Source organism: Echiichthys vipera, assembly GCF_963691815.1.
Source record: "Echiichthys vipera genome assembly, chromosome: 2".
Taxonomy (NCBI): domain Eukaryota; kingdom Metazoa; phylum Chordata; class Actinopteri; order Perciformes; family Trachinidae; genus Echiichthys; species Echiichthys vipera.
Genome location: NC_139827.1, coordinates 14,185,456 through 14,196,078, shown reverse-complemented (window position 1 = coordinate 14,196,078; position 10,623 = coordinate 14,185,456). Strand labels below are relative to the sequence as shown.

The 10,623-nt window shown below is 40.4% G+C and overlaps 1 protein-coding gene across 1 annotated transcript in view; it reads right to left on the bottom strand.

The window, feature by feature from the left end:
• Window positions 1-1,699: 1,699 nt before the first annotated feature.
• LOC310960071 (inactive rhomboid protein 2-like) overlaps window positions 1,700-10,623 on the bottom strand; it is a 32,839-nt gene continuing 23,915 nt past the window's right edge. The window contains exons 14-18 of the mRNA XM_083931673.1: window positions 10,460-10,554; window positions 10,246-10,321; window positions 10,054-10,154; window positions 8,515-8,668; window positions 1,700-4,065 (exon numbers count right to left, since the gene is read on the bottom strand). Coding sequence (XP_083787799.1) covers window positions 3,634-4,065; window positions 8,515-8,668; window positions 10,054-10,154; window positions 10,246-10,321; window positions 10,460-10,554 — 858 coding nt within the window. The 3' untranslated portion in view covers window positions 1,700-3,633. The remainder of the gene's footprint in view (window positions 4,066-8,514; window positions 8,669-10,053; window positions 10,155-10,245; window positions 10,322-10,459; window positions 10,555-10,623) is intronic.

The following is a 10,623-nucleotide window of genomic DNA, read 5'->3' as shown; positions in this document are numbered from 1 at the left end:
GGACAGAAGGTCTGCATTTACAGTTATGTGGATTCCCTCTGGCTATCAGTGGTGGGACCCCCGCCCCTCCTGGAAACAGAATTACGGGGACGTCGGCGCAGCTTTGACGCACGCAAGCCACCAGCGCAGTGATTGCGGCCTTCACTGTGAGCGAGACTTGTTCAGCAGGCGGTGAGGTGTGCGTTGTGACTGCGAGTCTGCAGACAGCCGAGAACAAAGAGCTGCCAACAACAGCTGGGAAAATGGTTCGGAAACTACAAATGTATTGATCTGTCATTTAATGTCAGTAAAAAAAAAAAAATCATTAGAGCAAAGTCCTGAAAGAATGTAAGCACTTATTTCAAATTTGTCTTTTTTGTATAAAACAATTTAATTTTGAAAAATGTATTATTGTATTCAATAGAACGCAGATGCCTTGTTTATTTCTTCGCCCTCTTTTTTTATATTTGTTATTTAACCAATCCAACAGCTTCTTCTGGCTCTCTATGAAGCTGAAAAAGGACCGTTTTAGTCAGTAAAAGCAGCATCTGACCATTATGAATGCATTCTGTTCTGTATAGTCTTGTTTTAAACAGCATGCCTTTCACAGCAGCATGGCAAGATTACAGTTTCTTACACTTTGTAAAGCTATGATGATGGCACGACTATAAAGTAATATGCCAAAGTAAACAGCTTCAAGGACTGGAATAAAAATACAAAGGGATATCAGCAATCATACATCAGTAATGAGTCAGCGTATTAACTTGAACATGCTTGTTTTATATTAAGGTTTGAGTGGTCCTGTCTGTCTCCATCAGCGACTGGTGTGTAAACATAAAATCACTAATGCAATAAGTACATTTAACTCCTAAATAAATGTGCTTCTCAAAATGTCTCCTGGATAGTTTCCTTTGCCTTTCCTCTTGTAGACCCTCACCAGCTCTGCCTCCCGAAGTCTTGAATCAAGATTTGTTTTTTTACAATGTTTAGTTCTTGAAATAATAAAGGTTATATTTTTTTAGCATGTTTGCTTTGAGGTCTTTTCATTTAAGTAGTTGTTGAGAAAACAATATCACGGCAAGGTCATTTAAGTAGCGTTTCTGGAGCTTTAAATCACGCCTCATGATTCGAATGTACAACATTAATTTAGATTCACAAAAATGTCATTTATTCCCACTGTAATGTAAATATTCAAGTTAGTTCAAGTTATTTTTCAGGGTCAAAGCTCTCACTGGTGTACCTAAAGTACAGAAAAGCAGGAGAAATCGATGACAGACAAAACGAGTTGACTAACACCAGATGAGTTAGCGATTTTTCACGGTCAACTTCCGGTCCATTAGACTTTTTTTCTAATGGAGTGTTTTTCATGCCTAACCCTAACGTCACCTTTTGTGGTCTAAAATCAGTCACGTAATGTTTTTTTGTGCGTTGCTGCACTTCTGGTTTTGCGTCTTTTGATTTCCAGTTTGGTCCCTCAGCATATTTTCTTACGAATGCCTGTGCATAACTTTATGTAGGGTTTTCTACAAACGTGTTCATGATGGAAAACAAGTTCCAGTCTCAGTGTTCAGTGGGTAACTGGTGCATGGTACTATCAAGAGATTAAACTTCTCTCAGACACACACAACCTCATTATTAGTGGCTTTTATTTTGACATGACTGCGTGAACACACATATTTTCACATTAAAAAAACTGAAGCAAAACAGAACGGTACCTTGTCCGTGACCTGAAATTCATTTTAAACTTTCCCTTTTTATTCCAATAAATAAAAAGGCTGAAAGTATTTGGTCCCAATGCCCACTGCTGCATATAGTTGTGACTGAAGAGCGGGTTGTTGCAGATCAGATCAAAAACTCACACGTCAAAAGGCACAGTAAAGAGGTTTCCTAAAAAGAAGTGGATGTCATTGTTCACACTTACTATATGAGGGCAGAGTCCTATGCTTTAAACGGTTTTAATACAGTGGTGTTGAAACTGATTCAACCTTTTAAATTGTCCAACATTCAACCTGCATTTAACAACTCCTGTTTTCAACAACACCAGATGATCAGTGAGTCAGCCCCACAGACAAACTCACGTAATCTCATAAACTCAATTAGTAATTCACCTAATCCTCTGAACAACAGTCATGACCGTGGCTTTCCTAACAGCCAGGATCAACACATGCCAGAATCACCAACAACCACAAACTCCATCCAGGACAAAAGCCGGAAACCCATGGGAGAAATCTTTCACTTCAGAGCTCCTTAAAAAAACAAAAAACACTCATCCCGTTGTCAGGGATCCACCAGAATATTAACAATCTACTGTGAGTCATGGACCACAACCTGAGCAATCAGCTGCCAGCGTCCGGACAAAAAGAAAACAGAAGTGTGAAAAAAGTGTTAACGTTTACTCTGAATGTGTCTGTCTGAGGAAAATCCTGTCTGCTGCAACGCTACTGTTTAAAAGTATCTTTCTTGCATTGTTTCTGAAATGTAAAAAGTAACATCAAAGCCTTTTCACGGTATATTTTGCAAACATATTAAGGCTCAGGTGAAACATAAATGTCAATGTTTGTTTTCACCAAGTCAAAAAATACAGTACAAAACTTACTCTGATCTAACAAAAATGACGGTTTAGTTAATTACTCCTGGAATAAATATTCTTTTCATAGTAAATCTATAAAATGGTTTAGGCACCACTATGTTAGCTGCAGAGCTTGACTGCGTTTGTGGCAGTGACATACAGAAAACAAAGTGATCGTGGAGAACAACATGCATATATAAGCAGCACCTGTAGTTGCTTTGGTAGGTTGCAGGTCGGAAATGTTTTTTATCGGCATTCAGTGAGTTGATCACGAGCAGAATGCAAAAGTAGAATGAGGCGTCTTTGTAAAATGGCATAGTCTGTTTAAGGCAACGAGTTGACCACTGATATTTCACTTTAACTACTCCAGCTGCACGCTTAATACTCGGAACACCTTTAGCGTAACATTTCACTGATGCAAAGAATATTGACATGCCATACAAGTGCATACATATAAAAGAGCAATGATAAACAACATTTTTTTTTTTTAACTCTGAAAGCATTTCATGACTCTTAAAACATAAAAAAAACAGCAGAATTGAATGACAGCGTTCGTAGTGTTCAGCAGTGTTAGACTCAGTTCCCTGGGCCCAAAAAAACCCTGACGACCCACCACGACATCAGTCCTGCTTTTTAGCTCAGCTGTTTGTCGCCCATGGAGTTAAAGGGAACAGAGATTGTAGGCCAGAGGTGATTCATTTGGCTTCTTTTGAACTGAAGGAAGCGGACAGTCTGACGCGCTGTAGATCTCTATGCAGTTTTGACGTCTTGAGTTTCTTTTTCTGTCCTCCAGTTCAGGGGATCTGCTGACCCATTAGCAAATTAACACACTCGGTAGTGCCAGACTTGATTGAGGATTAAAAAGATTGATTAAAGTTAAGGGTAGAGAACAAGTCAGCAAGCTGAGAAGAAGAGGCTGCTGCAGTTCCATTCACATGAACTCTGATCGGGTCCTTTGATGAGCGAATACTAAAAATCATGATTGCCACATTCTTAATAGGCCACCGACCTGAAAACAGCCCACTCGGCCATGGGCTAGAAGACAGAGGATCAGTAGTACAGTCACATCATCAGTAGCCCGGAGGCTAGTGCACCACATGGTCAATGTCATGGTCTATGTCGTACTTTTCACAGAACTTGCTCGTGAACGGCAGGCAGGTGAGGTGCTCCAGCCAGTGCCAGTTAATCGGGTAAATATAAAACCAAACGATTAGGGAAGAGAACAGCCCGATGTAGGCCAACATTGAGACAGCGATGAGGATTCGTTTTCGGTACTTGTCAAAGGTCCCGAAGGTGACGTAGGGCAGGATGGCGAAGGAGAGCAGCAAGCCGCTGAGGAAACCAAAGATATGGGCAATGTTGTCGATCCACGGCAGGAGGCCGCACAGGAATAGGAAGAGGACGATGCCCAGCAGCTTGAGAAAGGCCTTCCATGGCTTCTCCAGCATCTGCCAACCTTGAAACAGCTCAACAAACAGGCAGGCAAGCAGTCCAAACTGAGACCCTGCTGGACCCACCTGGAGGTAGAGAAGAGAAGACAAGTTACAGACTAACGCAGAATTCAGTTAAAAGCAACTTAAAGGAGGGATTGTAGTAGAAAAAATTTAAAAGGTCCTATATTATAAAAAGTGGACTTCCATGTCTTTTTTTTAATCATAAAGCAGGCTGAGGTGGTATCTGAATGCAGAAAAGCACAAATCCCGTATTCAGAAATGGAGTCTTTAAACAACGTTTCCATACCGTTGTGACGTCACAACTATATCTATTAATATATACACATGTATATGTGGTATACATCAAAAGCTGGGGACCTAAAGATTAATTTGAGAAGCAGCTCAGCACTGTGTCATAAATCTGTAATAAATATTATATTTTGTTAGGGGACTATTGTTGAAATGTTGAAAGTTTAGAGTTATGGCTCAGAATATAATGATGCCCAAACCATGCTCACTTATGTCTCATAAGTTAACTAAGTTAAAATAAGTGGATATATCATTTGTTACACAGATTTGGTGCTCATTTTAACATAGAATAGATTTAAATTGTCAAAAATCCCTTCGAAATTAAACATTAAGACACCTGCGAGAAACACCATAGAAAAAAGTTGGTATCAAATTTCTGTTCTCAAAGCCAAACACCATCTGAATGCCAAAGGTCTCTATAAACGCTCATGAGGCTGGGATGATCCTAGAGATCACAACAGGTCATTTTATACAGTGAGGTCCACATTGGTCTCACTACAATGAACCATAAGTCTGGACCTCAAAATGAGCGCATGTCCCCTTTAAGAGTTCTCCTACATTCACATTTACATAGAAAAAAACACCCACAAAGCGTATGCTAAAGACATATGACACATGTAAGACTGAGCACTGGACCGAGCATTCATCTCTGATGCGTACCGGAGATAAAATGCATACATCCTGCTTACTGGTGACAAAGGGGCTTTTAGGTGACCTTGACGTTAGTTGGCTGCATTGATGTTCATTTATATTTGCTTCAAATAACAGCAATTTGTCTTCTGAACAGTGAGTACCTACTCCATTCATTAGATAAGAGATGGCACAGAATCATATAAGTAGGTCGTATAGATCTAAGTTGTTTTGTTCCTTGAGTTGGCAATAATTTATCATGTTTTTGATGTTAAATACTATATAATAGTAATATGTCTGCTTATGTTGTTTGCGCACTGCTGCATAGGGAATAATCATAGTATAAGCAACACATGTACGCACCCAGAACGAAGACAGTATTTTTATTATTTAAACTGACCATCTCCAGAAAGGTTTAGCTGCATACACTCTCTTAGTTTTAGATCTAATTCTGTCAAATAACTATTTTTATTTTTTATTGACAACAATTACAAGAAGCTGTGGTAGGCAATGAAAAACTTGGATCTCAGACTCCCTCCAACAAAGCTCATTAAATATGTGTTAAAAACAAATATCTCAAGTAAAAGCAAAATGAGAATCAAAGTAGGGCTGGACGATATGGCCAAAACCTTCTATGCTGATATAGATAATTGCATAACTCGAGAACGATATATATCACGATACTGAATGCTCTCTGGTAATTCAATAAAGAAATAGTCTATATGAAATAGCCACAATGTAAAGCCTAATTTTATATACTCATGATAATTGAATATATGATTTAGTCGCAATACGATTCATTCATATTGCCAAGCCCTTAATCTAAGACATAATAGCAGAGTGGAATTTCAGGGCCCAAATAATTAAAATGTAAATAAAGTAATGTATATAAATTTGTGCAGCCAGCATTTGTAATTACACTACGAGTCCTGGGTCAGACAGTAAAGGTGAGCAGATTAGAGTGACGTCGGGGCTGAGTTTGGAGGCTTGGCCTGGTCAGAGGCAGGTGGCTAATCTGTGAAGACGTTAAACTCCACCAGAAAAGGAGCATGGCACAGCACTGAACCCACACATCCAACACACGCAGGCTGACACGTTCTTAACACGCGCCATGGTCACTCACCATTGGCTGAGATAGAACGTACTGGAACAGATGTTAAAGGATGGGGCAGGGAGGACACTTCTGCTAACCTAACCAAGTGAAAGTTTTGTAAATAGTAAGGTTTTAACGAATATGCATGTAGTTGGGAAGTACTGAGCATACGACTGTATAAGCGAGACTTGGAATATATTGAACGACTTGTGTGAGAATATGTAAACAAATGTTTTGATATCTGTTGTTAAATGCGGACGTCCTATTCTTCTAACAAAAACACTTCACATCTGTATCTAGTAAAGAGACATTCGATTCATTTAATCTAATAATAATATTTCAATGAAATACAGATTTCCGACTTCATTTATCATTTCTTTAAATGAGCCAATGACACAGATGATGGCAGTTGCTCATCTCTGCAGAATTTTACAGAGTAGTAATGGAAGTTGCTGGACTTTTACAATTTCTATAGATCGTCTTTACTACTGAGAATTATCATTATTTCAGTCGCAGCTGCCACAGGGTCTCCTTAACTCAGCACTTAAAGGATAATCCACTTAAATTGCCTCCTTAAGCGCCATGACACGGCGCCCTCTGTTGTGCCTTGCATGTGCTTCCTCTGGTTATTCCTGGTGTGTGAAGACCTGTGAGCTGGTCGGTGCTAAGCAGAGCTGGATAGTGGGATTTCTGGCTCTCACGTCAAGGTACGTCATACTGAGAGCCACCTCATTTCACACCACGCAAATATCAGAGGACATCAACGGCTGTGGGCTCATGAAGAAGATGACAGATGTCTCTTTTTTCTCATCCACTACAATTGTCCATTTTATCTTTCAGACGTGTGCCAGGAGGAACATTTTGTTCATAAAAGTGTACAGACCAAAAACAAGTCACGTCTATGCAGCAATTATTGTTGAAAAAATGTAATCCCATTCATTAAGTATCGTAGCACTGGCCTCTGTTCATCCACACAATGGCATTAGGCTAATCACACAAGGGGAAAGTGGGCTTTACAGACACACTGAAGAAAACACATGTGCCAGTAAAAAGTAGGTAATCCAGACTGAGTAATTAGCAAGATTACAATTTGATTTAGAAACGTCTATAAAAACAACAGAGGCATTGTTACAGTTTGAGGCTTGTGTTGCTTTTGTAAATGATGGTTAATAAATATCCATGTGTTTAAAATATCATGGATCACCTGGTATTCCTATATTTTTCTGCCTTCTATGGCATAAAAACATGTATCTACTGTGAGTCGATCACAAAAAGAAGAAGATGACAGAAAGGAAAACAGTAATGACTACTCTCTCTCCCTCTCTCCCTAACTTGACTTAATTGTGTGTGCCAAAGGGACAGGACACTACAGAGTGGATTAATTAAGGTAACAACATCTAAATAAAACAAGTGTGACGCCTGGATAATTCGCCCTGGCACAGCTCTCTTCTTGGGAATAACTCAGCTACAGTAAAGCAGTCTGATAATGTGTTATCCACTTTAGCTCAGCTTCTCCAGGCACTTGCACAGTTAACCCCATGAGGTGTTTTCCCGTGTCCCTCCAGACCACTCTACATGGGGGCAGTTAGGTCTGCTCTGATAATCCCCAGTATGACAAACTCACTTCCAGTAAGTGAGCCATGGTAAGCTGAACTAAGCCGCTGAGTGGGAACAGCAGGCAAAGAAACGGTAGCTACACTATAAATGGGCTTTTTTATAAGATTTTGTAACATCCTGAAAACCTGCTGCAAGATGAGCGGTAAAGGCTGTCTTGGTTCATGAGCTCATTCAGACCAGATTTAGCAACTCTTAAATGTAACTAAAGAGGTGACCTGGAGGAGGGGAAGAGAACGATGCATCACACATCAAATTGGTGTTATCACAAAACCAAAATTATGACTTTGGTACCTGCCTAAAATGTCTCAATACCGATACTGAAACAATACCACGGCAGAAAACTAAAACCTCAAAAGTAATGGAATAAAATATTAGATGACAGAACGTGGAACTTGAAATTATTTCTTTCTTTTAATTTATTAAGAAACTTCAACTTAAAAAGTCATAAGAAAAATATTTCAACTTAACGTGTTCAGTTCATATGTTCAGCTCATAACTTATACCACAAAGGGGAAATTTGCAATTTGGACTTCAAGTTGATAAAGTTCGAACCCTGCAAACTACAGTAGTGCACAATGCTTTAAACTGATACAGACCAAGGGAGCCAACACGTCCAACTTGTTCAGTTCTGTTTAACTGTCCGATGTGGTTCCACTCATCTGTGTTTGCAAACGCAACGTTCACACTTGTAACATTAACTTTACACTTTTTACACTTTGATACAGAAACTCTTGTAACCACACTGGCAACTAAGTTACCTTTCAAACTGAAATAATGAAAATAATAATAATCTACGCTGTGGTATCCAGAGTGCACACATTTGATGACAACATTTTTTGGTGCATTTAAGTCTGTGCATGCATGAACTCATGTGAAGAACTCACCTCAGCTCTGTAGGGCAGGAACAGGGCGGAGGCGAGGTTTCCAGTGATACCACTGAGGATATAAATGATGGAGATGCGGATCCAACCTGCCAGCTTCTCTAGGTCTCTCAGTATGGTCATCTGGAACACCACCGACACCAAGCAGTGTAACAGCCTACACACACACACATCAGTCAGAGAATCAATCACATCTGTACAGTCTGCTGGTATTTCAACCAGTGCACAACATCAAATATTCGCATATGTGCATTTTTATGCAAACTGCAAACATCTCCATGTTTTGCATTTCACTGAAGTGGCTCGTTTCTTTGCTTGTTTTAAAAGCAGACCTGGGGGATTTTCCATGTGCCTGGTATTAGCACTAAGTAACAGTATTTTCTCATGTGAGTGAGCTGCTCACAAGAACTGAGGCCTCATTGAGAAATATTTCATTAAGTTTGAATCCTGAAGCATGCTAACAGTGAAATCACACTTAGTAATCACTCATGCAAAAAACTGAAACGGCTCATTTACTCAGCGTAATAGGCTTAACACTTTTTAAAAGCAAATAAACGTTTTCTTAATTCCATTCAGCACGTGTGAAGTGCTATATTCGCAGTGGCTACATTAGGGATGGGCACGAGTAGTTCCATTCCAAGATCGAGGGATCGCATCAAAGGGCTAATCGAGTACTCGTTTTTTTCTAAATCTAGTTTTAGAACTTGACGCATCTTCCTGCAGGAATAATGATGCACAGCAAATCAGCCTACCCAACACCTAATGATTATTCTAAATCAAAACAGTCCCAGTTACCCTTTTAAGGACTTGTTTTTTCACAACCACAACTTCAAAACATTGTTTCCTTACAAAAATGTAATTGAATTTACGTTTGCATTCTGTTAATGATCAGTCATGCTGTGGGGAACAGGTGCTACACTGGCACAGAGGTTGCAGGTATCAGCAGGTTCTGCTTTGCCAGAACGCTCAGGTTTTTTTGCACCGGTGCCTGTTGGACTTCCACCACTTCAGTGTGTTTTTCTGAGGCTGAAGCCATTGCTCACTGAAACAAGCTTCTAGCTTGTTGACATTCATATTTTCAGACTATTCCTCCCTGAAGGGGGTGTCCAGTGCCTCTGTGCTTGCGACGTGCTGCCCCAAACATCACTGCACCTCCATATCACCTGGGCCTTGCAATGTAACCCCCCCCCCACCACCCCCCACCCCACCCCCCACCCCCCGACACAACTTCTCTTGGACGATGAGACGAATAGCCGGTTCTCCAGTCAAGCGCACACGCACACAAAAGAAACTTGAGTGGTTTTGTATACCATTCAAGGTAATTTGAAACGAGGATTACTCAAGGAATCGATCACTCACGTCCATCCCTAGGCTACATCAATGCTCGAATGGCTGGTTTGGCTGAAAGCCAGAAAACCAGCAAATAAATAAATAAATAAAATAAGACAATGTAAGAGCCCCATCTAAATGTGTTTAAGAAGGTTTACTTGAAGAAAAATTAAATCTTTGTCCAAGGTGGTTTGTGAGAGGTGCGGTGCGTACCCAGCATGGAGGAAGAGAGAGAGCCAAAGACGGTAGAACTGATCAGGAACATCAGGGTTGAGGAAGGGCAACAAGCCGCACACATCATCCAGACAGTGGACCTGCGCAAGAGTGGTGTATGGGTTCAGAAACGTACCAGCACACTGAAAGACACACATTCACGCATATAACACATGCACACACACACACTACCTGTGAGCAGAGTGTGGCCTCCTCGTGGAAGTAACCATGCATGAAAGAGCAATACTCTCTGGTCGTGATCTCACATCTACAGGAAGGACAAGAATACTAAAGTTCAAGTTTACTCCAGATGACCTGGCAATGCAGATGATTAAGAAGTGGGGAAGTAGAACAAGCTTTCTAGATATCTGCTGGCCTTGAGGTCAGTAAACAACACACGTCTCACCTGCCCTTAGTTCCTATGCAGCAAGGCCGCCCCTTGATGTTACAGTCCATGTGTCTGTAACCTGTGTGGTTGAACTTCCTTGGAAAGGTACACACCTGGAGAAGGACAAGCACAGAGCCATTAAAGACATCCTGTAGTATAATCTTTGTCTTTATCTCATTTCC